The sequence below is a fragment of the Ochotona curzoniae genome, unplaced genomic scaffold, assembly GCF_017591425.1.
Source record: "Ochotona curzoniae isolate NIBS_2020 unplaced genomic scaffold, NIBS_Ocur_1.0 patch216, whole genome shotgun sequence".
NCBI lineage: Eukaryota > Metazoa > Chordata > Mammalia > Lagomorpha > Ochotonidae > Ochotona > Ochotona curzoniae.
In genome coordinates this window covers 712,190-739,890 of record NW_024466769.1, presented here as the reverse complement: position 1 = coordinate 739,890, position 27,701 = coordinate 712,190, and the positions used below count along the sequence as shown (strand labels likewise).

Here is a 27,701-nt window from a genome sequence, read left to right as displayed (position 1 = left end):
CTTCTGGCCAGGACCTGGCACTGTGAGAGGCTATGAACTGAGGATCCCACTTGACCTGTGAGAAAGCCCCATCTTCTAATGTCAGTGGGAAAAAAGGACCATTTTTGATCATGAGTCTAGCAACGAGTAGGTGGCTTCTTTTAGTGCCAGAATTCTTATGACACTTGATTTGTACGGGAATGGAGAAGGCAAATAAATGCTTATATAAGGAGTCAAGGCTGCAGTGGTCACAGCAGGGGCTGTGAGTTGGCAGCCTGGTTAAGGGCCCTACATCACATGGCAAGGGTACAGTCCCCCAGTTTGCTTCCCAAGCAGATGCCACAGTAGGAGCCTTAGATTCCTGTCCCAGGGCTGCTAAGATTCACGCCTAAGACTTGCAGAGAAGGGTCAGGTGCCAAACTGATACTGTGAAATGCCAGGGCCAGCTCACCTGCTGTTCCTCTTAGCAGCTCATTACTTTACAGTCTTTGTAATATAACCTTGCCCCTTTTTTGGAGCCAGGAACTGCCTCTCCTCTCTGCTTCTGGGTCCTGTCCTGGAAACCCGCATTCCTAATGCATGCCCCTCCCTGCCCCCCACCCCAGGCAGACAGATGAACCAAAAACCGAACGCAGGCAGCCTTTCAGCCTTTCCTCAAGCCCTCTGGCATCTGGGCTCACCTCCTAAGATTCCCAGCTGCTACCCCTACCCCTGCCCCTCTCGCCACTGGGGGAAGTTGGAGCTACCCTCCACCAAGGCAAGGATTTCAGCTGTCTGTTCGAGGACCATCCCTGCAGCCTCCTGCCTAGTGAAGACTTCGGGGAGAGAAATACACAGACTACCATGACCTTCGTGTGTGCAAAGTGTAGTTAAAAATAAAACCGCGCATGGAAACAGAAGAGGCTGTAGCCTCTGGGGATTGCTGGGGAAACTGAGGGGGAGGCAATGCCGAAGCAGAGCCCAGTACACTCAGGCCCAACTCTCCAACAGGTCAAGGAGTGGCAGGCAGGGAGGTTGGGGGTGGGGTGGGGAGGAGGGCCTCATGTGAAGGCCCTCCGGGCAAAGAAAGAACTGGCAGGGTTGATGGGCTGCCTGGTCAAGACGGGGCTGTAGCCTCAGCCCCCTCCTCCGAGTCCCACACCTCTGACTGCAGGTAATCGGCGAACAGTGCCTTGGCCCGGCGCAGCACACGCCCCAAGTGGTGTTTTCGCACGAGGCGATCAAAGTGCATGGCCAGCTCGTTGTAATCCAGCCCATTGCGCATGATGTGGTCGCGATGCTCCAGCAGGATGGCCAGGCAGAGGAAGAGCATGAAGGGGTTCCCTCGGCCAAATTCCTGGGGTGGGGGCAGGCCTGCTGGGGGTGGGGGTGGGGGAGGCAGGGGCTTCCCAGGGTCTTGTGGAGAGCCTGCCTCTGCCATGAAAGGGGATCCTATGGCCAAGTCGCTGGTGGGAGAGGCCTCCTGGGTGGAGGGTGGAGAAGAGGAAGATGGGGAATCGGGATGGGAAGAGGAGGAGAGCAGTGGGTCTGGGGAGTTCAGCAAGGGCTCGGAGAGGGACTTGGTGCTGAGAAGGGTGGCTGGGTGGGGCAGCTGGACACGAGGGTCCCTCCGGGGGCCCATGTTATCCCTGAGTTGCTGTAGGCCATCCAGGCTAGCTTGCCGCAGGAGGCGGCCCCCACCGCCAGGCCCTTGGCTACTGCTATTGGCCAAGTGGTCAACAGCATCTTCAAAGGCTCCGCCTCCTGCACCGGCAGGCCTCAGCATGTGCCGCTGGCGCATAGGCCGCCCCCTGTGGCCACTGAAGCCAGTTTCTGCTGCTTGGCTAGGGGGTCCAATGAGCTCCACCTCATGTTCCGGGGGGTCAGGAGGCAAGGAGCTCCAAGTGACCTCAAGCATACGCAGGGCGTCATCGAAGGCGAACTCTCGCTTGAGCTCAAGCAGTAGCCAGCGGTAACAGAAGAACAGGTCGTCAGCACCGGCTTCTTGCAGGTACTGGTAAAAGTCGGGGTCAGCGTGTCGCAGCAGCAGCTTGAGGTGGGCAAACTTGGTGGCCATGGCACGGCCGTCGGGGTGGAAGTTGGCAGCCAGGCGCTTCATAATGCCACAGAAGCAGACAAAAGCATGTCCCTCATGGTCCATGACGGCGAGAATGGGCGAGGCGAGGTCACTCATTCCCTGACAGTAGGACACCTGTGGGTGGGTAACAGCGTAAGTGGTGAGTAGGTCGTGCAGGGCCCGCAGGTGTGGCCCGTCTTCCGGCCCTGCGTAGTAGGGGTGGGCCCGGTCAGTGCGCAGCACGTCTTTGAGGACTGTGCTTCGGATGAACTCCAGGTCCTCTGGGCTTGCTCGCTGTGCCCACTCGCTCTTGAGCTGCTCATACTCTCGGCTCTTGCGTTTCATGTAGTCCATCCGCTCGCGGCCTGTCAGCCCGTCAGGGTATACATTCAGCAGGTACCTCCATACCACCTGGCCAGGTAGGAGAGGGATGAGGCCAAAGATCAATCCGTCATCATCCACCTACAACTCCTCTCTCCCCTGCCCAGGGTCACGTGAGACTTCTGTCTACAAACCCCCTACACATACACCCCACACGTCCCTACCCCCCGCTGCTGTCCTGGAGTATCTCCATCCCAGCCACCAGTTTGTGGGCTACAGGTGTCTGGAGGGCTGCCGATGAGTGCAAGATTAAAGGAGCTAGTAAGTGATGCAGGAGGCTCACCTTCCGCAGAGAGGGCTCCACCCCGCCGTGGTAGATGCGCAACCGCAGCTCCTCCGGGCGGGAGAGCTGGCCTTCATGGTTGAGGTATGTGTGGAACTCGGCATCACTCAAGGGAGGCTTGAAGGGCTTGGCATCTTCCCCATATGACCAGCTCAGCACCTGCTGGACCTTAGACAAGGTACGGCCTACCTGTGGAGGAAGGAGGGTGGCCCACGTGGATCAGCTGGGTAGGTGAGGGGCACAGGCCGAGTGGGAGGCTCAGAATCAGGAGATGCCAGCTAGGCCCCACCCTCCAACCATGGTGGGGCCCCTGGGGTCACTGCCAGCACCTGAGAGAGGATGGACTGCGTGAAGGGCAGTGCAGCTGTCGTCAGCGATGACCGCTTCTCAGCCAGCAGCACATCAGAGCCAATGACATCCTTGGGGCTGATTATGTCCCAGTCTTCCAGCAATGGACCTGGGTACACAGAGGGAAGCACCGTGAGGGCAGGGCCAAGACCCTGACCTCAAGACCTGATTCTTTTCCTTCTACAGATGCCAGACCACTGCAGGGCAATGCAGAACTATCATCCCCTTTTCTTGTGTCATCCAAAACACGTAACCAAATCACACTATGAGCAATTCTTTGGCGGTCCATGTTTTGCAGACAAAATGGCTGGGTAGCCTCCAATTTTTTTTTAAAGATTTATTTTATTTTTATTGGAAAGGCAGATATACAGAGAAGAGAGACAGAGAGGAAGATCTTCCGTCCGATGATTCACTCCCCAAGTGACTGCAACGGTTGATGCTATGTTAATCCCAAGCCAGGATCCAGGAACTTCTTCTGGGTCTCCCACACGGTTGCAGGGTCCCAAGGCTTCAGGCTGTCCTCGACTGCTTTCCCAGGCCACAAGCAGGGAGCTGGATGGGAAGTGGAGTTGCTGGGATTAGAACTGGTGCCCATATGGGATCCTGGCGCATTCAAGGCGAGGACTTTAGCTGCTAGGCCATCACACCAGGCCCAGATTTATTTATTTTTATTGGAAAGACAGTTGTACAGAGAGGAGAAGAAACAGAGAGATCTTCCACCAGATGATTCACTCCCCAAGTGACCACAACAACCAGAGCTGTGCTGATCTGAAGCCAGGAGCCAGGAACCTTCTCTGGGTCTCTCACGTGGGTTTAGGGTCCCAAGGCTTTGGGCCATCCCTGACTACTTTCCCAGGCCACAAGCAGGGAGCTGGATGGGAAGTGGGGCTGCCAGAATTAGAACCAGTGGTCATATGGGATCCCAGCTCGTGCAAGGCGAGGACTTTAGCCGCTAGACTACCATGCTGGGCCCAGTATTCACAATTCTACCATTCAGTGCTACTATTACAATCACTCCTCCCTCCTCCCCACCTTTTTATTTGAAAGGCAGATTTACAGACAAAAGGAGTGACAGAGAAATAGCTTCCATCCTCTGGTTCACTCTCCAAAATGCTGCAACAGCTGGAATTGAGCCAATTTGATACCAGGAGCCAAGAACCTGCTCCATGTTTCCAATGTAGGTGTAAGGTCCCAAGGAATTGGGCCATCCTCTGCTGCTTTCTCACTCCATAGCAGAGAGCTGGATGAGAAGTGAAGCAGCTGGGACATGAACTGGTGCCTGTATAGGACCTTAGTGCTTGCAAGGTGAGGATTTAGCCACTAGGCCATTGTGCTGGGGCCAATCACTCCTTTTATTATGACAACATAGGTACAGTCAGGATAAGATACTCACTGCAGTCTCCACAGTGAATGAACTGATATTTCGGGGTGGGCACAGTGGTGCGGTGAGTTAAGCCGACAGTTGGGATAGTCATATCCCACACTGGAGTCCTGGTTGGAGTTTTGAGCTCCTTTGCTTCTAATCCAGTTCCCTGCTAATGTGCCTGGGAGCAGCAGAGGATGCCCCCAATACATGGACCCTTGCCACCTACACGGGAGATCTGTGTGCAGTTCCTGGGCCCTGGCTTTGGCCTGACCCAACCCTGTATGTTTGTTGGCATTTGGGAAGTGAGCGTGTTTCTCTGTGTGCCTCTCCTTCCCTCCCTCCCTCTGTCACTCCTCCTTGCTCACACGGAGTGGAGGGGTGAGCAAAGTTTTGGCAATATTTGGTTTGCCACAGAAGTTCCCTGGATGTCTCATGGATGCCTGTAAACCTGAACGGCCCAAAGGTGAAGCCTGAAACCTAAGAGCTGTCCATCCGTGCCCCAGCCATCCCCCCATTCCCTGGGGCAAGCGCTGCTATGCCTTGTGGCTCCCGTGTGTAAAAATGACTCTAAGTCTACCTCTTGTTTCATCTGCACCTCTTCTTTCATCTGCAACTGCCTCCTACCAGGCCTCTGCTCCCTCCCGGCTCCTCTCCACTATCCCAACAGCCTGAATTTCTAAAATATTTAACAGGTGACACAAAGAAGTTCATATGAGTAGCAGAGCAAATTAATGGCTGGTGTTGTGGTGTAGCACATTAAACTACATAGCCTGCAGCACTGGCAACCTATATGGGTGCTCGTTCGAGTTCCAGGTGCTTTATTTCCAGTCTAGCTCCCTGCTCATGTGTCTGGGAAGGCAGTGGATGATGGCCCAAGTCATCGGGGTTATGCCATTCACGTGAGAGACCTGGAGGAAGGTCCTGGCTTTAGCCTGGCTAAGACCTGGCCATTGTGGCCACTTGGGGAGTGAACCAACAGATGGAAAACTTTCTCTCCCTATCTCTCTTTTTCTCTCTCTTTCTGTGTATGTGAAATAAATAAATATTTACAAAAAAAGAACAGGGAGATTAAAAAAAAAGAGAGACAGAACTAAGGTTTGATAATTTGAATGAAGATAAAGAGACTTGAGGCCTGGCCAAGGAGATCAGGAAATGCAAGGAGAGGACAGGAATCAGGTGAAAATGCCCAGATTAAACAGGAAACCGGTAGAAGAAGGACTTTTCTGAGATGAAATAGCTCATCAGGTGGGACTAGTGAATAAACAACTCTTTCATGAGTCCTCTGCTCCCCCTCCTCATATGCTGGTCAAATACCCAAATCCTGTGAACGAGGGAAAATTCTTGTCAGTTCCCAAAGCCAAAGAATGGGCTGCTGACAACAGAAAGCAGACTGGCCATGCCTCTGTGTCCCACAGCTCTGGATGTGAGAAGACAGATGGCTTGTGGTACCCTTGCAGCACTACGGAAAAAAGGCCCCCCATCCAAGGGCCCAGCACCCAGACAAGAGTGCCAACACACCTGACCAAAGCCAGCCATCAGGATATATTCAAGTCACATGCCCGAGCAGGGGAGGACAGTGAAGTTCTCTAAGCAGATCAATCCCAAGTGAGTATGAGTGCTCCAGATCAGCGAAGGCAAAGGAGAGGATAAATGACTACCCATCATGCTTGCACAATTAAGCATGATGGGACCCTGTACTCTCGTGGGAAGAGGCTCCGGGCTCCTGAGTTCCGATCTGTTCAGCTCCGGCCATTGTGGCTACCTGGAGAGTGAACTAGCAGACTGAAAACTTTGTCTCTCCTCCTTTCTGTAAATATGACTTTCCAATAAAAAATAAATCTTGTTTTGTAATTATTTTATTTTTATAATCTTTACATAGTTGATTAGGGCAGAAAGGGTCAAGGGCTACAGGAAAGTAGGTAAGACCATTGTTTCCACATTATTTTTTTTCCTGTATCGGGGTAAGGGGGTTAGGATTTAAAAAAAATACATATATATGTGTATATGTGTGTGTGTGTGTGTGGGAGACCTGGAGGAAATTCCTGGTTCCTGGCTTGGGATCAGCGCAGCACCAGCCGTTGGGGTCACTTGGGGAGTGATTCATCGGATGGAAGATCTTCCTCTCTGTCTCTCCTCCTGTCTGTATATCTGATTTTGCAATAAAAATAAAATAAATCTTTTTTTAAAAAAGATATTGCCTAGTGATGACCTCAAGACTATCATGATGTAGTACAATACACCACACAAGGGTATGCAGGATGCTGATGTGAGCACACCTGCTGCGCTGCTCCTTAGGTAAGTGCAGAACATCCACAATGATGTGCAGTACAGAACAGTTGGTAATGATAATAGAAACAACTACATTACTGGTTTATGTACTTACTGTACCACATTCTAATATTATTTCAGAGTGTACTGCTTCCACTCTAAAAAGCTTAGGAGAGGGCATTATGGGATTATTGCCACTTGGGATGCCTACATTCCATATCAGAATGCCTAGGGATGAGGCCCGTCTCTGCCTCTACTTCCAATCTAGCTTCCTGCTACTGTGTACTCTGGCAGGCAGCAGACGACAGCGTAAGCACCCACATGGCACACACAGAGTTCCTTGTTCTTGACTTTGGGCTGGACCAGCCTCAGTTGTTGTGAGGAATTTGAGCAGTTGAGCAGTGAATGGATGATCTCTCTTAAAATTATGCTTTCAAGAAATAAAAGTTATTAAATAAACATGTTTTTCATAAAATATTTTTAATTGGAAAGGCAAGATATACAGAGCAGAGAGGAGATACAGAGAAAAGATCTTCTGATCCAAAGCCAGGAGCTTCTTGCACTCTCCCATGCGGGTGCAGGGTCCCAAGGCTTTGGGCCGTGTCCTCCACTGCTTTCCCAGGCCACAAGCAGGGAGCTGGATGGGAAGTGGAGCAGCCAGGACTTGAACCAGCACCCATATGGGATCCTGGGATACAAGGCAAGTATTTAGCCACTAGGCTGTTGTTCTGGGCCCAAACAAGCATGTTTTAAAAGCTAAAAATTATGGGGCTAGCCATAATTTAGTACCTGATATAGTACTAAAGCCTCTATCTGTAGTGCTGCCATCCCATGTGAGTGCTGGTTCACATCCCAGCTGCCCCACTTCTGATCTAGCTCCCTGACTGGGAAAGCAGCAAAAGACAGCGCAAGGCCTTGGGGCCCTGTACCTGCGAAACCTGGAAGAAGCTTCTGGATCCTGGTTTTTCAGACTGGTTTTGCTCTGGCCATTGGGGCCATTTGGGGAGTAAACCAGGGAATGGAAAATCTCTCTGTGTCCCTCTCTCTCCTTTTCTCTGTAAATCTGTCTTTTAAATTAAAATAAATATTTTAAAAATTAAAAACCTTACTGTAAAACCTTACTTATTATTCTGGCAGGAGCCTTACATACCTTTGATTTACTGGATCTCTTGATTGTGTAAATTCCCTTATGCTTAACGAAATCTTGCGGTGTTTTGTGCATCAGGGCCCTAGGAGAATTAGCTGAACTACACACACACACACACACACACACACACACAGCCTCACAGTATAGTAGGCTATCCCATCTGGGTTCATGTAGTACGAACATCCAATCTATGATATTCGTGCAATGAGGAAATCAACAACCAACAAATGTCTCAGATTGGAGCCCCATCATTAAGCAACATGGTCCTGTAGAGTAAAACGTAAGATGATAGAGAGAATGTGATTGGCAAATTAGTTTGCGTTACCTTAGGATTCCTAGAATATAAGTGACTCAGAAAATGTTAGCGAGACAGGATAATGGTAACCTGGAATTTAAATGGAGGTGGAGGGATTGCGGAATGGAAGTGGTCTAAACACAATCCAAATGTTGGGAGTTAGAGAGCAGGGAGTTAGAATTAGAAGTGCTCCAAATTTGTACTTCTAGAGCTGTAGAGGGTGGGATAGATGGAAGAAGGGGTCTGGCGATTGCACCGTCAAGTCTGTAAGAAGCACAAATACAGCAATGCAGCTTTGATAAAAACATACTTCAGACGAGGTGCCAAGGATGGCTGCGGAAGGAAGAAACCTAAAGGTGCAATCGGCAAAGGCAAAGGAGACGGCAACAACGGCAACGTGAGTGGCAGACAGAGCACGACTCCAGGCTGAAAGCACACCACTGGAAAAGACAGACCTTGCCTGGACGAAAGGAAGATAAAGCAAGACTCGGAAAAATAGGCAAGACTGTCTGCAAGCATATTATCCAGTGTAAAACCTGACCTCAGCTGACCCAAGACTATATATATATATATATATATATATATATATAGTCTTTATGTAACCCACATGGTGTGAATATGCACACATTTCCTGAAAAACATCCAAGTGTTTCCTTATGGGCTGCTGGCCCAGACCCTGCTGGTGGTATTACATAACACTTGAGCTATGCATGACATTTCCTTATCACATAGTCATCAAACTTGCCAAATCCTAAATTAATACAAAAATTTAGGGCAATGCCAGCCAGTAATCTCAGAAGGTTTCCCCTAGATCTAGGTGAAATTATTTTAAGGTTCGTGTGGAAGAATTCATATTTAAGAATAGCTAAAAACAAAACAAAACAAAACAAAACAAAAAAAAACAAAAAAAAAGGTTTGTCTTATGAAAACAGACCAGAAAACCAATGGCATAAAAATAACAGTCGGGCCCAGTGGCGTGGCCTAGCAGCTAATGTCCTTGCCTTGAACACGCTAGGATCCCATATGATCGCCAGTTCTAATCCCGGCAGCTCCACTTCCCATCCAGCTCCCTGCTTGTGGCCTGGGAGACCAGTCAAGAACAGCCCAAAGCCTTGGAACCCTGCACCCGTGTGGGAGACCAAGAAGAAGTTCCTGGCTCCTGGCTTGGGATCGGTACAGCACTGGCCATTGTGGTCACTTGGGGAGTGAATCATCAGATAGATCTTCTCTGTCTCTCCTCCTCTCTGCATATCTGACTTTGTAATAAAAATCAATAAATCTTTTTTAAAAAAGCAACACAGTGTCAGCCCAGCAGCAAGCACAGCTAGTTGGGTGAAATGCAACAGAGAGACCAAAAATCAATGTGCATGAACATGAAGACCCAATATAAGGCAAAAGTGATATTGCAAATCAGCATAGAAGATATGACTATTTAATAAAGGATGCTGGCAGCGTTGATGACTTGGAATTTTTTTTTTTTTAAGATTTCATTGTGTTTGAGACTGGTGCAGTAGCTCAACAGGCTAATCCTCTACCCTGTGGTACCAGCATCCCATATGGGCACATTGATTCAAGTCCCCTCTGCTCCCAGCTTTGGATCAGTTCAGTGCTGCCTGCTGTAGTCATTTGAGGAGTGAACCAGAGGATGCAAGATCTCTCTATCTCTCTCCTACCTCTCCTCTCTCTCTGTAAAAACTACCTTTCAAATTTAAAAAATCTTGATAAAAAAGATTTATTGTATTTATCCCAGTGGTCCTGCTTCCCATCCAGCTCCCTGCTTGTGGCCTGGGAAAGCAGTCGAGGACGGCCTAAAGCCTTGGGACCCTGCACCCGCGTGGGAAGAGGCTTCTGGCTTCGGATCAGCTCAGCTTTAGCTATTTGGGGAGTGAACCAGTAAGTGGAAGATCTTTGTCTCTCTTCCTTTCTGTAAATCTGCCTTTCCAATAAAAATAAATCAATCTTAAAAAATATTTTATTTTACTTGAAAGTGCGAGTTACAAAGAGAGAAAGGGAGAGAGATCCTCCATGTGCCAATTCACTCCCAAAATGGTCACAACAGTCACAGCTGGGTTGATCTGAAGTTGGCAGCTAGAAGCTTCCTTTGGGTCTTCCATGTAGGTGCAGGGTCCTAATGCCCTGGGACACCATCTAGTACTCTCCCAGGCCATAAGCAGGGAGCTGCACGGGAAGTGGAATAGCTGGGACTTGAACTGGCACTCATACGGGATGCTAGCACAAGTGGAAGATTAGCCTGCTTCACTGCTACTCAGGCCCACAAATGCCTTTTTCTAAAAACGTTAAGTTTTCCACAATACATTTCTGTATGTATAGAGATTCATGTTTCCCCTTCCCTTCCCCTCTCCATTTTCTCCTTCCACCATTTCCCTCCATGGTATCACAACAGTATAGTCCCGTAGCATGTTACAAGTTGAATTTGCTGACAATTCAATTTATCATGACAAGAGTATAGGCAACAATAAAAAACCTAGTATAATGTTTTAACGGTATATTTAAGTTTCATTGGGAGTTCTACTTTTATTTGGAAGTAGAGGCGCATATACTGCATAGCACCTTAACTTCCTGGTGTGCTAGTCCCTTTGTACAATATATATATATATATACACACAATACATACATACACAGATATATATATATTAGACAGAGAAAACATTGCATATTGGTTGTCTTAGAACATATGATATTTTTCCTTTTGGGACTGGCTTACTCCACTAAGCATAATGGTTTCCAGGGGGACCCTTTTGTTGCAAACAGCAAGATTTCATTTCTCTGGCTGAGTAGCAGTCCATGGAGTAGGTATACCATAATTTCTTTCTCTACTCCTTTGTTGATGGGCATCTGGGTTGATTCCATGTCTTCACTATTATAAATTGTGCTGCTGTGAATATAATGTGGCAGGTCGCTCTCTTGAATGCAGATTTCATTTCCTTTGGATATATTCCCGGAGGTGGGATGTTCTCTGAGCACCCCCCATACTGACTGACAAAGTGGCTGTACTAATTTACATTCCCACTAAGAGTGGAGTAGGCTACCCTTCTCCCCACATCTCCACCAGCAGGTATTGCTTGCTGGTTTTTGTATGTAGGCCATTCTCACTGGAGTTAGGTGGAACCTCATGGTAGTTTTAATTTGCATTTCCCTAATAGCTTGGGAACTTGAGAGCATTTTTTCATATGGCTATTAGCCTTTTGAATTTCATCTTTTGAGAAATATCTGTTCATGTCCTTTCCCCGTTTCCTTTTATTTTATTTTTAACATTGCTTACATAGTTGAGAGAGATGCATGCCCGTGGGGGTCTCTGATTAGGGTTAGGAAGGTTGAGGCATGGAAGAAGGTAGGTGGGACAAATGTTTTCATTTTTTTCATCTGTGTCTACAGGAAGAGAAAGGGAGGGAGCCACTCCTTGCTGTCAAATTACAACAGCATCTGGGGATGGGGGACAATCATGTGATGACTCCTTAGAGACCCTGGTGGGGAACAGTGTTCTGAGGGTGTTACTTGAGTGATTTTGATAGTTTCTGAGACATTGTCAGGTTTATTGCACCAGGGTTGATCATCTTTCCAAGGTCTATTGATGGACCAAGTCCACCTCAGTGCATCCACAGGCCAAGGAACATGTTACAAAGTTTGGCCAGGAGAACTGGCCAACCTGTTCTGCTTTGCATCCTCTGATGAGGCACTCAGAGTCTTCTGCCAGCCTAGATCAACTGCCTGTCATGCATCTGAGCATGTTAACCACTGTACAGGAATCAGCAACTGAGGTAGCCCTGTCCTGACACCTGCACTCCAAGGTAGAACCACATAACTTGTGACTTCTCCCTGTGGCCAGGGTTTTCAGTGCAGAAGTCTAGTTAGTTCCCTAAGAAACCTTGCCTGGGGGCCCAGCGCGGTGGCCTAGCAGCTAAAGTCCTCACCTTAAACACACTGGGATCCCATATGGGTGCTGGTTCTAATCCTGGCAGCCCTGCTTCCCATCCAGCTCCCTGCTTGTGGCCTGGGAAAGCAGTGGAGGATGGCCCAAAGCCTTGGGACCCTGCATCCCACGTGGGAGACCCGGAAGAAACTCCTGGCTCCAGATTGGCTCAGTTCTGGCCATTGTGGTCACTTGGGGAGTGAATCATCAAATAGAAGATCTTCCTCTCTGTCTTTCCTCCTCTCTGCATCTCTGACTTTGCAATAATAATAAATAAAACTTTTTTTAAATTATTTCTTTTTATTATTATCATTATATGATACAGTTCCATAGGCCCTGGGATTTCCCTTATCCCCTCCCCAATTCCCTAAAAAAAAAAAGAAGAAAGAAAAAAGAAAAGAAAAGAAACCTTGCCTGGGTGACGTCAGACTTTTACGTGCACTAGCCAGTGTAAGGTCAGGTTCAGTCTGTCACCTGCAGCAACCAATGCACATACCTGTGGATGTAGCTACCTGGTCTGCAGCCCAATCCATCCTAGCCCACCACAGACCTGAGCTTCATGAATACCAGTGTGTACACTGGCCTAGTCAGGGACAACTGACCCTGACAACCCCCACCAGGCCCACCTCCAACCCCAGTTTTTGCATGTGTTGGCATGTGATGTATCCTAGCCCATTCTGTTCCACATCCCATCTGGCTCATGCGCATACCCATGGCTGCCAAATCTTAGCTCAGCCTACCCTGCCCCCAGACCCAGCCCACATTGCATGTTCGTGGGTGTTGCCGCCACCTTGCCCAAACTGGTATTCTACCATCCCTGGCTCTTGTTCTCACCAGTGAGAGCTGCAGCCTAGTAGAGAAGTGCCCAGTTTCTTTACCAGGCTCATTCCCAGCCCAGATCTTGTGCTTGCCAAGGGGTACTGTGGTCTAGCCTGATTTGACTTTTCCCCAGCCTAACACTTACCAGTGGGTAAAGCAGCCTAGCCCAACCTGGCCTGCTCCCAGCCTAGCTCTCACCTCACTAGTGGAAGCAGCAGTCCAGCAATAGGGTCTCCAAAGTTCTCCTACCAGGCCCACTCCCAACCCTGGGTCTTGTATGTGCTAATAAGTGCTGCGGCCAAGTCTGAGGTGGCCCACTTCCTGGTCTCGGCATTCGCCAGCAGGTGCTACAGCCTGGCTCAGCCCAGCTAGCCTCCAGTTCGAGCTCTCATAGGTGAGTACAGCAGGCTACCTCAGCCTCAGGTGAACTGGCAGTGTTGTAGTCCAATCTGGCCTGGCCTTCACCCTGTCCTGGCTCTTAGTTGTGCCAGTGTGTGCTCTGGTCTGGCTCAGAGCAGCCTGCCTCCAGATCCGGGTCACACAGATACTAATGATTTACCCATTTCCCATCAGTGTTGTTTGTCTTGCAATTGTTCAGTTTCTGAAGCTTTTTGTACATTTTTCATATTAGACATCCGTTGAAGTGTGTTGACTGTGAAGATTTTCTTCCATTTTGTTAGTTGCCTCTGTACTTTGTTGACCTTTCTGCACAGAAGCTTCTTAGTTTGATATAGTCCCATTTGTTTATTTTGGCTCTGACTGTCAGTACTTAGGTTTTCTTCTCTAAGAAGTCTTTGCCTATGCTTATTCCTTGTACGGTGTTCTGTATGTTTTCCTCTAGCGGTGTTATGGTGCTTGGGTGTAGGTCCCTGAAATGCTTTATTAAAATAAAGATTTATTTATTTTTTATTGGAAAGTCAGATTTACAGAGAGAAGGAGAGACAGAGAAAGATCTATCTGCTGGTTCACTCCTCAAGTGGCCACAGTGGCTGGAGCTGAGCCAATCTGAAGCCAGGAGCCAGGAGCCTCTTGCCAGTCTCCCATGAGGGTGCAGGGTCCCAAGGCTGTCCTCTATTGCCTTCCCCAGGCCACAAGCAGGGAGCTGGATGGGAAATAGAGCAGCCAAGGCACAAACAGGCACTCATATGAGATCATGGCACATGCAAGGCAAGGACTTTAGCCACTAAGCTACTGCGCTGGGCCTTGAAATGCCTTTTTAAAAAATATTTATTTATTTATTTATTTGAAAGGTATAGGGAAAGGGAGAGGGAGAAGGATCTCTTTAATCTGATGGTTCCCTTTCCAAATGCTTACAATAATTGGTGTTGGGCCAGAACTAAGCAAGGATCCTGGAACTCTGCACGGGTCTTCCATGTAGGTAGCAGGGCTCAAAGTATTTGGGCTGTCATCCTCTGTGTTCCCAGGCACATTAGCAGGAAGCCAGACTGGAAGCAGAATAGCTGGGATTTGAATCAGTGTTCCGATATGGGATCATGATGTTACAGGGGGTGGCGTCAATCACTGTGCCACAGCGCTGGCCCCTGGAGTGCCTTGTTCAAGTCTGGACTCTTCTGCTTCCCATCCAATTCCCTGCTAAGGTTCATTCTGGAGGGAGCAGGTGGCAACTCAGGTACTTGGATCCCTGTCACTCATATGGGAGACCTATGTGGTATTCTGGGTTCCTGGTTTCACATCCTGGCTGATGTGGGTATTCAGGGTGTTAATCTGTGGATGAAAGGGCTATCTGTCTTTGTTCTTTGTTTCACAGCATTCCAAATGAACAAGAACACATAAATAAAGCCCCCTTCTAAAAATGGAAAGAAAGGAGTGCCAATGACAGTAAAGGATTCACTGTTCTGCCAATGGCAGAGGTGCCAGAAATGGTCTACTTCCCAGAGAAGGGACCAGTCCACCCAAGTGGCTCACCACATGCGTACTGCTTTCAGGGTCATGAAATGATCAGAAGAATGCCACAAATAACATTTATAATTATAGTTGCACATATACAATGTTAGCTTAATAATAGGTGATGCACCACATCTACTAAACATACTTGTGCGGCTCTATATGTGGATTACTCTATATGTGAGTGTGGAAATATGTAGAAGTCCATCAGTGTACACACCAAGCTACTTTTGAGACCAGGCCACATTGTGTCCCAGAGATTTCCACATTATCTGAAATTTTATTATTATTATTATCATTTTAATAAAGCAGAATGTATTTAGTGGGTGATTAAAAAGTATCTTCTTTGGCAGGTGAAATACCTCAACAGGCTGATCTTCCACCTTCAAGTGCCAGCATCCCATTTGGGTGCTGCTTTGTGTCCTAGCTGCCTCTGATCCAGCTCTGTACTTACAGCCTGGGAAAACAGGAGAGCATGCTCGAAAGCCCTGGGATCTCACACCTGTGTGGGAGACTCATAAGAAGCTCCTGGTTCCTGGCTTCAGACTGGCTCAGTTCTGGCTGTTGCAGCCATTTGATGAGTGAATCAGCAGATGGAAGATCTATCCCTCTGTCCTTCACTCTGTGTAACTCTGCATTTCAAATAAAACTATATATATTTAAAAAAAAAAACACACACACTTGCTAAAAATGAAAATAAAAAAGAAATGCAACTCCAAGGAAATAATCAGGATTTTAATGGGATGATGAGCTAATTCTATTAAAGGAAAGAAAGTATACAAGCAAATTCAATAAAAATTTTAAAATGTAGAACAACAAATCAGAGACTAGCATTAGGATGCAGTTAGTTAAGCCGCCACCTGCGCCACCAGCCTCCCACATGCACCAGCTCAAGGTCCAGATATTCCGCCTTTGGTCCAGCTTCCTGTTAAGGCACGTGGGAAGGTACAAGATGGGCCACTTGAGCCCCTGACACTTTTATGGCAGATGTAAAACAGAGTTCTAGGCTTTGAACCAGCTTAAACCTGGCCCTGGCTAAGCAGTCATTTACAAAGTGAACCAGTGGGCTGGAAATCTGTTTTTCTTTGTCTCTGCTTCTCCCCTTTCTCTGTCTCCCTGCCTTTCTTCCTTTTTTTTTCTTTCAGATTTATTTTATTTATTTCCTTTTATTGCAAAGTCAAATATACAGAGAGGAGGAAAGACAGAGAGGAAGATCTTCTGTCCGATGATTCACTCCCCAAGTGACCTCAATGGCCGGTGCTGCACCAATCTGAAGCCAGGAGCCAGGAGCTTCTTCCAGGTCTCCCATGCAGGTGCAGAGTCCCAAGGCTTTGGGCTGTCCTCGACTGCTTTCCCAGGCCACAAGCAGGGAGCTGGTGGGGCTGCCGGGATTAGAACCAGTGTCCACTTGGGATCCTGGCGCGTTCAAGGCGAGGACCTTTAGCCGCTAGGCCACAGTCCCGGGTCCCACCCTGCCTTTCAAATGAACAAATAAACCTTTAAAAAAAATCAAAGTGGGCCCGGCACAGTAGCCTAGTGGCTAAAGTTCTAGCCTTGCATGTGCCAAGATCCCATATGGGCGCCAGTTCTAATCCCAGCAACCTCGCTTCCCATTCAGCTCCCTGTTTCTACCCTGGAAAAGCAGTTCAGGATGACCCTCTACCAGTATGGGAGACCCAGAAGAGGCTCCGGGCTCCTGGCTTCAAATCAGTGCAGTTCTGGCTATTGCGGCTGCTTTGGGAATGAATTAGTGGACAGAAGATCTTTCTCTCTGTCTCTGCTTCTTTTTGTATATCTGTCTTTCCAATAAAAATAAATCAAATCTTTTAAAAATTCCAAAGCTATGATGATTGAAACAACATGGAGTTGGTTTAGGAGTTAATAAAGTCTTTTAATATTTATTTTCATCTACTTGGGAGTGTGAAAAAGAAAAACAAAAGCAACAACAACAAAACACACACACAAAGTGGCGGACTGATTTTTCTGTCTGCTGGTTTACTCCCCAAATGCTCACTCCATCTGGATCTCCCATGTCGGTGGCACAAACCCAAGCTCTTGGGTATCCTCCACTGCCTTGGATACAGAGGAGGCTGCATCAGAAACACCGAGTAGCAGGCACCTGAACTGACATTCTAATATGAGATGCTGCATTACAACACATGTCCTGCAGTGGGAATTTTCTTCACATTAGCCAGGCAGACGTTTCTTTAAAACAAAACATTTACAGGCCTAGCGTAGTGGCCTAGTGGCTGAAGTCCTTGCTTTGAACACTCCAGGATCCCATATGGGCGCCGGTTCTAGTCCTGGTGTCCCCACTTCCCATCCAGCTCCCTGCTTGTGGCCTGGGAAAGCTGTCAAGGACGGCCCAAAGCCTTGGGACCCTGCACCCACGTGGGAGACCTGGAGGAGGATCCTGGCTCCTGGTGTCAGACGGCGCAACACCAGCCATTGAGGTCACTTGGGGAGTGAATCAATAGACAGAAGATTTTCCTCTCTATCTTTCTCCTCTCTGTATATCTGACTTTGCAATAAAAATAAAATAAATCTTTAAAAAAAATAGAAAAGAAAAAGAGAGTGAGAGAAAATCTTCAATTCTCTGATTCACTTCTTTTTTTCAACATTTATTTTTATTGGAAAGTCAGATATACAGAGAGGAGAGACAGAGAGGAAGATCCTCTGTCTGATGGTTCACTCCCCAAGTGGCTGCAATGACCAGAGCTGAGCCAATCCAAAGCCAGGAGCCCAGAGCTTCTTCCTTGTTTCCCACGTGAGTGCAGGGTCCCAGGGCTTTGGTCCATCCTCAACTGCTTTTCCAGGCCACAAGCAGGGAGCAGGATGGGAAGCGGGGACACCAGGATTAGAACTGGCACCCATATGGGATCCCAACATGTTCAAGGTGAGGACTTTAGCCTCTAGGCTACTGCACTGGGCCCTTGGTTCACTTCTTAGTTGGCTACAACAGCCAGGCTGGGCCAAGCTGAAGCCAGGGGCCAGGAACTCCATCCTGGTGTCCGATATGGATGGCAGGAACCCAAGGACCTTAAGCATCACCTGTTGCTTTGCAGGCACATCAGTTCTAGAGAAAATTCTGGGCTTTGTACATTACCTAAGCTCAGATATTCTGTTATAGCAACACAAAAACGCCCAAGCCACACACCCAGGAACATGAATACCTGTATAATAGTATTCTCTAATGTATGCAGCAGAATCAAATCTTTGCGACCATGTCTTAATGTCTCTGTATGCTCACAGAAACCAGTATGTGGGCAGCAGTAGGAAAATACAGATGAGAAAAAATGGCTGAGAGATCAAGGGAAAAAAATGAATGAGCAAGAGCACAAATGACTACGGGGGCAGGGTGAGTGAAGGAATAAAAACAGTTGTGTTTTGATAAGCATTGTGTTAAATAACAATATCACTAAATCAAAAATCCTATAGCTACACTGCTAAATTGCATTACTTGAAGATAACATCTGCCACTAGCCTATATGCTTTAAATGTACAACACGAGAACTGGTACAAGAGCTAACTCTTTCTGAGCAGCCACTGTGCAGCCAGACACTGTTCTGGGCATTTGAAAATGAATTGCATTCTCCCAGTGGCCCTGAAACACCATTAGCTATATTTTATAGGTAAAGAAACAGATTCAGTTGTCGTGCCCGGCTCTATGCCCAGGATACCTTGCTACCCATCCACTGCATAAAGAAGTCGATTGCAAGCATGGAGTCAGAATTCTGTCGCAGGCATTGGGTACTCACTGTCCTCTGAAGGTCGAATGTCTACCCGCAACTGTAGGTAAGGTTTGGAGGCAGTGGCGAAGGCTGTGCTGAGGTCCCAATCCGACAGGAGGGAGAGGTAAGCTTCCTGGCCTAGCCGGTCCCGACCCAGGTAGCTGATGCCGAAGTTCTTCTTCCTGGACAGAGGATATATGAATGGAACTCTCCGGGGCCTCGGCAGGCGGAAAGCCTCAGAATTGGTTTCCAGAACAAAGGAGGAACACGGAAGGCGCTGCAAGTCACTGTGTCCTGGATACTGTGCCGAGGATTGTGGGCTGCCTGAGGTCACACTGTTCAGAGCCACCTTGCTGCCCAAACACAGAAGCAGATACACAGCTGATGATGCCTGCAGGGTACGCTGGAAATTGCAAAGACGCTGTTCCCATCTGGTACTTGAGGGGGAAGAAGTGGGAAGCCTCTTACTTTGTACTAAATAAAGCTACCAGTTACACTACTCCTCAAAAAGGCAGCTTCAGGCTCCTAGGAAGAGCCTAAGGTAGTCCCTCCCATCACCAGCAGGTGAAGAGCAGGCTGCATCTGTGCAGGGGACACCCATGCTGTCATCTGGTTCAGCCTGCAAAAAGGCAGGACCCGGCCATGCCCTCACTGTGCAGCCCATGTGTAAGCTGGTTTTTCACTGGCACACTGAGTCCTTGCACGAACTTCATCGAACTGTGTGGGGCTGTTTCTTCTTTCTAATAAAGAGTAGCCACCTTTATGGGCTCCATTTCCCATAAACTCTTGTTTTCAAAAAGCCAGAAGGCTGATGCCTTTTATTTGACACAATAACAACAAAGAAACGTAGGCAACAAAGTTAAATAACACCTAAGAATTTCTTTTCCAGACATTCTTGTGCAACTGTACAAAGAGGCACATTGCGCAAGAATCACTGTCACCATGGAGACATTCTAACTGCTCATCAATTCTGTCCTGTTTCCATTTATTATTATGGGCATGTATTCCTCCCCAACAACCATTACAACAAAATAACTATCACACCTGTTCCTAAGAGGCAAAACACTTCTCCCCACCCTCAGACTGGGCTGGCAAAGTTTGCAATGTTTTCTAATGATCAGTGTTCCTGAGGGTGACAGGGACCCAGGCTTTGGATAACTCTGCTGGTGAAGTTGTAAATTGGGAAAATATGCCTGAAGAGCACTTGGGAAATAGGCATTTCATTCAGAAATGGCACTGGTAGGAACTTATCCTAAAACTAGACATTCTGCAATACACCGAGATCTGCTAATGTGTGCTGTTCATGGTGGGACTATTCATAAGAGCAAAGCAAGCAAACAGAACACTACCCAACAGTGAGCCAGCCATTCCTGGGGCCAGGCTCCAGTATCATCCCCACTCACCCGTTCAAATCAAAGGCTCGAATGAGGATGTGCTGTAACACGTCCAGCGAGGTTATCTGGGGGTCTACGGCGAAAGAGCGAAACTCGGGAGCCAAAAAATTTTCATGTTTCTGCAGAGAGAAGGTGGGACTACATTCAGCAAACTGAAGAGTATGGGAGGTGCACAGCGGCAGAAGACGAGGTCAGGGAGGTGGCAAGGGCCACATCAAGGCGAACTATCTGGGGCCATGGTGAAGGCTTTTGTCTACCGAGTGAGGGGCAGCCACAGGAGGCTTCTTAGTGAGAAGGGTTGTGGCCTGACTAAGGATTTTTCAAAAAGATCTATTTGTTTTTATTTGAAAGTCAGAATCGATAGAAAAGGAGATACAAAGAAAGATCTATGCACTGGTTCACTCCCTAGATGGCTGTAATTGCCAGAGCTGGGTAGGCCAGGAACCAGGAGCTTCCTCCAGGTCTCCCACGCTGGTGCAGGGTCCCAAGACTTTGGCCATCTTCTGCTGCTTTCTTAGGCCACAAGCAGGGAGCTGCATGGGAAATGGAGCAGCTGGGACATGAACTGGCAGCCATATGGGATGCCAGAGCACAGGTGGAGGCTTAACCTGCTATACCTCCTGAATCCTTCTGACTGTTCCATATACTGTGTGGGTTGGGGAGGGGTGAGGGGAAAAGGGTGCTGGGGTCCGTGCAGTGGATGTGGGGGGACACGAAGGTGTGAAGAGTATTGTTCCATTGCAGGCAGGGCTGCAAGGAACTTCCCACTGTATGGCAGGGCCCAGCGGATGTCTCTACAACCACCTGAATGCAGCTCCACCTTCCTTTGCATGGACACCGGACCACCCTGCAGAAGAATTCTAATCCATCCAGGCATTGTTTGCTACTGTGGAGTTGGCTTTTTTACTCAATGTGAGCTTGGAGGTTAATGTCAATAATAACGTCTTGCAAAAGGGCCTTCTATTATTCCTACTGTCTTGGCTGTCCCCATTGACCTTATGCTAATCAAGGGACCTGTATTTAGGACTTCATTCTTTCCTTGATCTTTAGGTTTTCCTTTTCTTTGTGATACAAGATTGAGTTGTAGAATAAGAATTGTAGCAGGAACTTCTAGAGTTTTTAGGTGAAACAAATGGCAGAATTATCCTTATTAACACCCACTTGACCATGATGTAAAAAGAGTGAGCCAGAGTTTGACTGTTTCTGTATAAATAAAGCGGACAGCTTTGTCGCATTGTCCATTATGATCATGAAATCGTAGTGGTCCATTTCTTTCCTCTTTACGCCTCATCCACGCACCCTTCTCGAGTTCCAAACTCAGCTGGAGCTGGACTCCGGCTAAAGGGGACCAAGGAGGAAGCTCTTTTAATAGTCCAGGTGCCCAATCTTCCTCAGTATCCCTTCAACCACGCTGGTTCAAATCTCCACATCCAGTCTTGCCCCTTAGAAAATTGGTCCTCCTCTTTGGGCCTGGCACAATAGCCTGGCGACTAAAGTCCTCACCTTGAATGCGCTGGGATCCTATATGGGCACCGGTTCTAATCCCAACTGCCTATTTCCCATCCTGCTCCCTGCTTGTGGCCTGGGAAAGTAGTTGAAGACGGCCCAAAGCCTTGGGACCCTGCACCTGCGTGGGAGACCCAGAAGAGACTCCTGGCTTCAGATTGGCTCAGCTCCAGCCATTGTGGCCGCTTGGGGAGTGAATCATCGGACGGAAGATTTTCTTCTCTGTCTTTCCTCCTCTCTGTATATCTGACTTTGTAATAAAAATAAAATAAATCTTTAAAAAAAAAATGATCCTTCAAGCTGCAACCAATCGAGTGCAGCTATAACAAGAGCACATCTATACCAACATTCCCCTGCTGTGTGGGGGTCTGGCAGTGCGATGTAACAGCCAAAGTCACTGCCTGTGATGCCAACATGCCACATAGGCGCCAGTTCAAGTCCTGACTTCTCCACTTCTATCTCAGCTTCCTGCTAATGGCCTGGGGAAAAGCAGCAGAAAATAACCCAAGGGCTTAGGATCCTGCCACCCACAAGGGAGAGCGAGGAGAAACTTCCGACCCCAGCCTTGGCCATGACAGCCACCTGGGGAGTGAACCAGAGGATGAAAGAACTGTATCTCGTTGACTCTCTCTGTCTGCAAATCCTTCAAATAAACAAATAAATCTTTTTTTAAAAAAAAAGTAATGAAAAAAATCAAAAACCTGTTCGATGACATCCCTAGGTCCCGAGCAGCTAGATCCACAGGGCCCTGACTGGTCTCCCTCCAGCTTTTTTGTTTTGTTTTGTTTTTAAGATTTTTTGATTGGAAAGTCAGAGATACAAAGAGGAGAGATAGAGAGGAAGGTGTTCCATCGGTTAACTCCCCAAATGGCTTCAACAGCCGGAGCTGAGCCGATCTGAAGCCAGGATCCGGGAGCCTCTTTTGGGTCTCTCACATGGCTACAGGGTCCCAAGGCTTTGGGCCGTCCTCCTCTGCTTTCCCAGGCCACAAGTAGGGAGCTGGATGGGGAAGTGGAACAGCCAGGACACATACAGGCACCCAAATGGGATTCCAGCACGTGCAAGGAGAGGACTTTAGCCACTAGGCTTCTGCGTCGGGCCCTCCCTCTAGCTTTTAAACTATATTCACATAGGTTCAGGTGGTTGAAAGTTATCTCAAACACATCCTAGCTCCGGGCCTTTGTTTCTGCTGATGCCCCTGTCTGGAACATTGACCTTTTCCCAGCTGCTGCCACAGCCACCACCCCAGTCTAAGCAAGGCCTGCTGCTCGCTGGAACCACCACCAGCAGCTTTGTTCCTCAGAGCATACACCAAGGCTCTGCCACTTGCCCTTTCACCTCTCGCTTTCACCTCCCACCACGCTTCGCACACTCTGCCCCAGCAACAAGCCGACGCACAGAGGCATGCCAAGCATAGCCCACCTCTCCTCTTAACCTCTGCCTCTGCTGTTCCCTCTGAAACGAATACTCTTCCGTATCCGACATACACATGGCTGACTCCTTTGTGTACTGACGATAGCTGCCGGGGGCAGGAGGGGAGGTTCTACCGCTACCATCTTGGCCAAAGGAACCTCCTAGCTCGCTAACGTCCGCATTATTTCTTCATGGCACTAAGCAGTCTCCCAAGCATGCCACTGCTTTAACAATAAGTCCCTCCCCACCAGCATGCCAGCTCACCGAGGGTGGGGATTTGCACAAAAGTGCACTCAGCACACACGTGTTCACTGACTTCATGGGACAACAGCATACCCCTCCTTCCTTGGGCCCCTCCCTCAACCTTACAGTCCCGCCCATCTACTCAGAAACCCCACCTCCTTCTTCCCTAGGCCGCCGGCACTCCTTTTTATGCCCCCAGGTTCTAACATATTTCCGTAAGGCACCACACCTTGAAGCTTTCCCTCCAGCCACCGCATTACTAGGTGCTGTGGTCTACAACCATCTCCACCTTCCCATCTCCTGAGACATCCAGAGCGGTTGGCCGACCGGCCAGGCCACTCTAAACCTCACCTTGACTCGGACCCGTACCACCTCTCGCTCCTCGTCCTCCGCTACCGCTGCTGCCTGGGCTCCCCCGCCAGGCGGGGGCGCTCCGGAGCCGACCAAGTCCGAGGACCCGGAGGTCGTCGCCATCCCGCGACCGTCCCTTAGTGTGACAGCTGCTCGTAGCCCCCCACCTCTGCGCACACCCTACAGTGCGGGCGCCCGCTGCCCCACCTTGCACCGGGGCGCAGGCGCAGAGGGCGCCACACAATTCTTCCTACCACAGCCCCTCCCATCTGGCCCCGGAGGGAGGTCAGCTCCGCTCATGCGCCAAGTTTGCTGTTGCCAGGTGTCCCGCCCCCAAATCCGGGTATTTTGCTTCGCTTCCGTCACTGCGCAGGCGCGAAGTGAAGTTCCGCCCGCCCTCGTTCCGCGGTTTCGTTGTTTTGGCAGTTTAGCTCCTGATTTACGTAGGTGAGTGTTGAACTGGACAAGCTGGCGAGCGAAATGGGCAGGAGTTGCTGCTGTTGATGTCAGCGTTCATGCCGCACCCCGCCCCCAGTGGCCTCGCTCCCCTGCTGAGAAATGATGTCATCTATTTCAAATACCTGTGTGCTATATTTCAAATGAACCTGATGAACATGAAAAAATATGTTAGCCTTTTATAAGTATTATTTACACATTATAAAAATTCACATAATTGTACAATTATGATTCTTACAATTTATGCATTTTTTCCCCCAAAGATTTATTTATTTTCATTGGAAAGGCAGATTTACAGACAGAAGGAGAGCTACAGAGGAAGATCTTCCATTTGTGGTTTCACTCCCCAAATGACCGCAAAGGCCGGAGCTACGAGGATCAGAAGCCAGGAGCCAGGAGCTTCTTCCGGGTCTCCCACGCAAGTGCAGGGTCCCAAAGCTTTGGACCATTCTCGACTGCTTTCCCAGGCCACAAGCAGGGAGCTGGATGGGAAGTGGAGCAGCCAGGACACAACTGGCACCCACCCCTGACGTTTAAGGAGGGAGAGGATTACCCAGTTGAACCATTACTCTGGTCTGATTCTGACACTGTGTATATGCTTGTTATAGTTAATTAATGTCCCCTCCCCAAAGTCATTTTTATGCTCTCAGGAGGCCTTTGTCTTATTTCATCTTCTAACACTGAAGTTGAAGTCAGTTCTATTACTAAAGCCGTGTGTGTTCATGAAATGTCTGTACAATGGGCATGGGCATTGTGGCTCTGCTTGGGACACCCACATCTTGTATCACAGGGCATGCTTCCAGGCCGGCTGCTTCTGCTTAGTGCAGCCGGGGAGCCAGTGGATGAGGGCCCACGTACTTGGGTCCCTAGCACCTACCTTGGAGACCTCAGTGGAGCTCGTGGCCCCTGGCTTCAGCCCAGCCCACACCTTGCTTGCCAGCCTTTGGGGAGTGAACCAGTGGAGGCAGATCACTATCTCTTCTCCCTCTTTCGCCATAGCTTTCAAATACGCATACACACATAAGTTTGCTGAATTTTTGAACGTATCTTAGACTGTTGAGAAACATTTATTGCAAAATATTAGAAGACATTCCTCCCATTTTGTTGCACAACATTAAACAAATGTAGTTTGGACAAAATACAAGTTGACTTTACAAATACTGTTTCTAACAAGGGTCATCAGATGCGTGGACTTTGTTACCCAAAATCATAGGTTAGGTTCAACTGGGAGGAAAGACAAATTTTATTCAAGTAGAGAATAGATTTATAAATTGAGAGACAAATGCTCAGTAACAACCAAAGCAAGCATTAATTCAAGGATCAAAAAGACTTGATTTTTAAAGGGGAAAAGGGGACCCAGTACAGTAGCCTAGTGGCTAAGGTCCTCACCTTGCATACACCAGGATCCCATATGGGCACCGGTTCTAATCCCGGTGGCCCCATTTCCCATCCAGCTCCCTGCTTGTGGCCTGGGAAAGCAGTCGAGGATGGCCCAGACCCTGCACCCACAAGGGAGACCTGGAAGAGGCTCCTGGCCCCTGGCTTCGGATTGGCTCAACTCCAGCTATTGTGGCTGCATAGGGAGTGAATCATCAAATGGAAGATCTTCCTTTCTGTCTCTCTTCCTGTCTATCTGTATATCTGACTTTCCAATAAAAATTAAATTTTTAAAAAAAATAAAGGGGAAGACAGATACAATGAGGTGAAGTATAGTGACTTGTTTTAAATAATTTCTGATAGGCTGTATTCATTACTCACATTGAATGCGTTTAGGCTAGGTCAGCTTGTGCTTGAGCTGTACGGAGTTGGTTGCTGAGGGGTGGGGAGGGTGGTTGCTATTTTGAGAAAGTCATTCACAAGCAGTAAGTCTTTTGAGTCAGTCCCTAAATCAACAGAAATCCCAGGTTTGTAACCTATAGCAATGTAGGCTCTCCTAAGTACATTCTTCCAAATGGCATTCTTTGAAGTTCTATCAGTGAGGTAAACTGTGGCCTGTGGAGATGACAGGGCTACATCAGGCTAAGCTGCCAACCGCACTGGTTTGAGTCCTGGGTCTCAGTCCTGGCTGCCTCACTTCCCATTCCAGCTTCCTGATTGTGGCTTGGGAGAGCAGTGGAGGATGGCTCCTAGTTCCCAGGGCCCTGCACCCATGTGGGTGACCCGGAAGCAGCTCCAGGTTCCTGACTTTGTAGGATCAGCTCAGTTTCAGACATTGTACCTATTTAGGGAATAAACCAGTGGATGAGAGAATTCTCTGTAACTCTTTTCTTTCTTGGTTTTTTTTTTTTTTTTTTTTTTAGCCAACCCCCCACTTTTAATTTATTTATTTTTATTGCAAAGAGAGGAGGACAGAGAGGAAGATCTTCTGTCCGATGACTCACTCTCGCAATGACCGGAGCTGAGTTGATCCAAAGCTAGGAGCCAGGAGCTTCTTCCAGGTCTTCCACGCAGGTGCAGGGTCCCAAGGCTTTGGGCCGTCCTCCACTGCTTTCCCAGGCCACAAGCAGGGAGCTGGATGGGAAGTGGAGCAGCCGGGATTAGAACCAGCACTCATATGGGATCCCAGCGCATACAAAGCAAGGACTTTAGCTGCTAGGCCCCTGCGCAGGGCCCTAACTTACAAATAAATAAAAAAGATTTAAAACAGAACCTATACACTGTCAAAATACAATATGAAGCTCAGAGATACTTTGCTATCTTTTTGAGCAAACTGCAGCCATCGTAATGTTGTTTTTGTGGTTGACTTTGTAGAGAAATCAGAAATTCCATTTTAATATCTTTCAAACTTTGTTTTCTTGGTAGTAATATTAAAAACACATCTCTAGTTTTTTGGAAAGTATGAAATAATAGTGAATTTTCTTTGAATGTTAGGACAGGGGCAAAAGGTCAGAAGAGGGTTATTGGCATATCTGTCTTCATGCCATATGTACAGAGTCAAAAGTAACTATGGTACTGTAGATTTGAGAATTGGCTTCTCTTTTTAAGGTGTCACAGGATGCGATGAACAAATCATTGGCCTGTAGCTTAGAGTTTATCCTGATAACAGTCTGGTAAAGGTTTTAAACAGGCATATGATGTGGTCAAATGCCTCTGCCTTGGTTGTGGAGAGAGCCTGGGATAGAAAGATGCTGAAGGGCCAGCAGGCGCAGTGGCTCAACATATTAATCTTCCACTCTGCTGTGCCAGCATCTCCTAAGGGTGCTGATTTGTTTCTTGGCTACACCACTTCCCATCCAGCTCCCTGCTTATGGCTTGGGAAAGCAATAGAGGATGACCCAAAGCCTTGGGACCCTGCACCCAAGTGGAGAACCAGAAGAAGCTCCTGATTCCTGGCTTTGGATTGGCTCAGCTCTGGCCATTTCGACCATTTGGGGGGTAAAGCAGCAGATGTTAGTTCTTTCTGTCTCTGCTGTCTATACATCTAATCCACCTTTCCAATAAAAATAAATAAATCTTTATGCTAGAAATTGTACATATATTCATGTTTAATCTGCAAAAAAATTCTATGAGGTACGATTTGTTTTTAGCTTTTTATATGAGAGCAATGAAGACCAGGAAGAAACAAGCTCAAGGTCAAAGGAGTAGTAAGCAGCACAGAAAATAGGCAGTGCAGTGAGCAGAAGGCAGGGCTATGTTTGGCATGTTTGAGGAAGAGCAAGTAGGTCAGTATGCCTTTAAGTAAAATAAACTATGAAGTGAGTGATGATAAGAAATAAGGGGAGAGCAGATAAGAATTTGTTGTTAACAACGAGTCATCTCTCTAAAGCTATACTACAGGCTTGAAATCAGAGTCAGAATTTAAACGGGAGTTTAAAAATGATTGAGATGT

The 27,701-nt window shown here is 48.0% G+C and overlaps 1 protein-coding gene across 3 annotated transcripts; it reads right to left on the bottom strand.

The window, feature by feature from the left end:
* Positions 1-838: 838 nt before the first annotated feature.
* On the bottom strand, positions 839-23,661 carry LOC121166742 (TBC1 domain family member 25). Of its 3 annotated transcripts, none has more exons than XM_040996013.1 (6): positions 23,405-23,661; positions 19,913-20,022; positions 18,537-18,691; positions 3,029-3,156; positions 2,700-2,888; positions 839-2,446 (listed from the first exon to the last, which is right to left on the bottom strand). In XM_040996013.1, the coding sequence occupies exons 1-6, from the start codon at positions 23,537-23,539 to the stop codon at positions 1,076-1,078; spliced, it is 2,088 nt and encodes a 695-aa protein (XP_040851947.1). In that variant the 5' UTR covers positions 23,540-23,661; the 3' UTR covers positions 839-1,075. The 3 variants fall into 3 exon arrangements, with proteins under 3 accessions (XP_040851947.1, XP_040851945.1, XP_040851946.1); XM_040996011.1 differs by having other exon boundaries at positions 19,913-20,055; positions 23,417-23,661; XM_040996012.1 differs by having other exon boundaries at positions 23,417-23,661.
* Between the last annotated feature and the right edge of the window lie 4,040 nt (positions 23,662-27,701).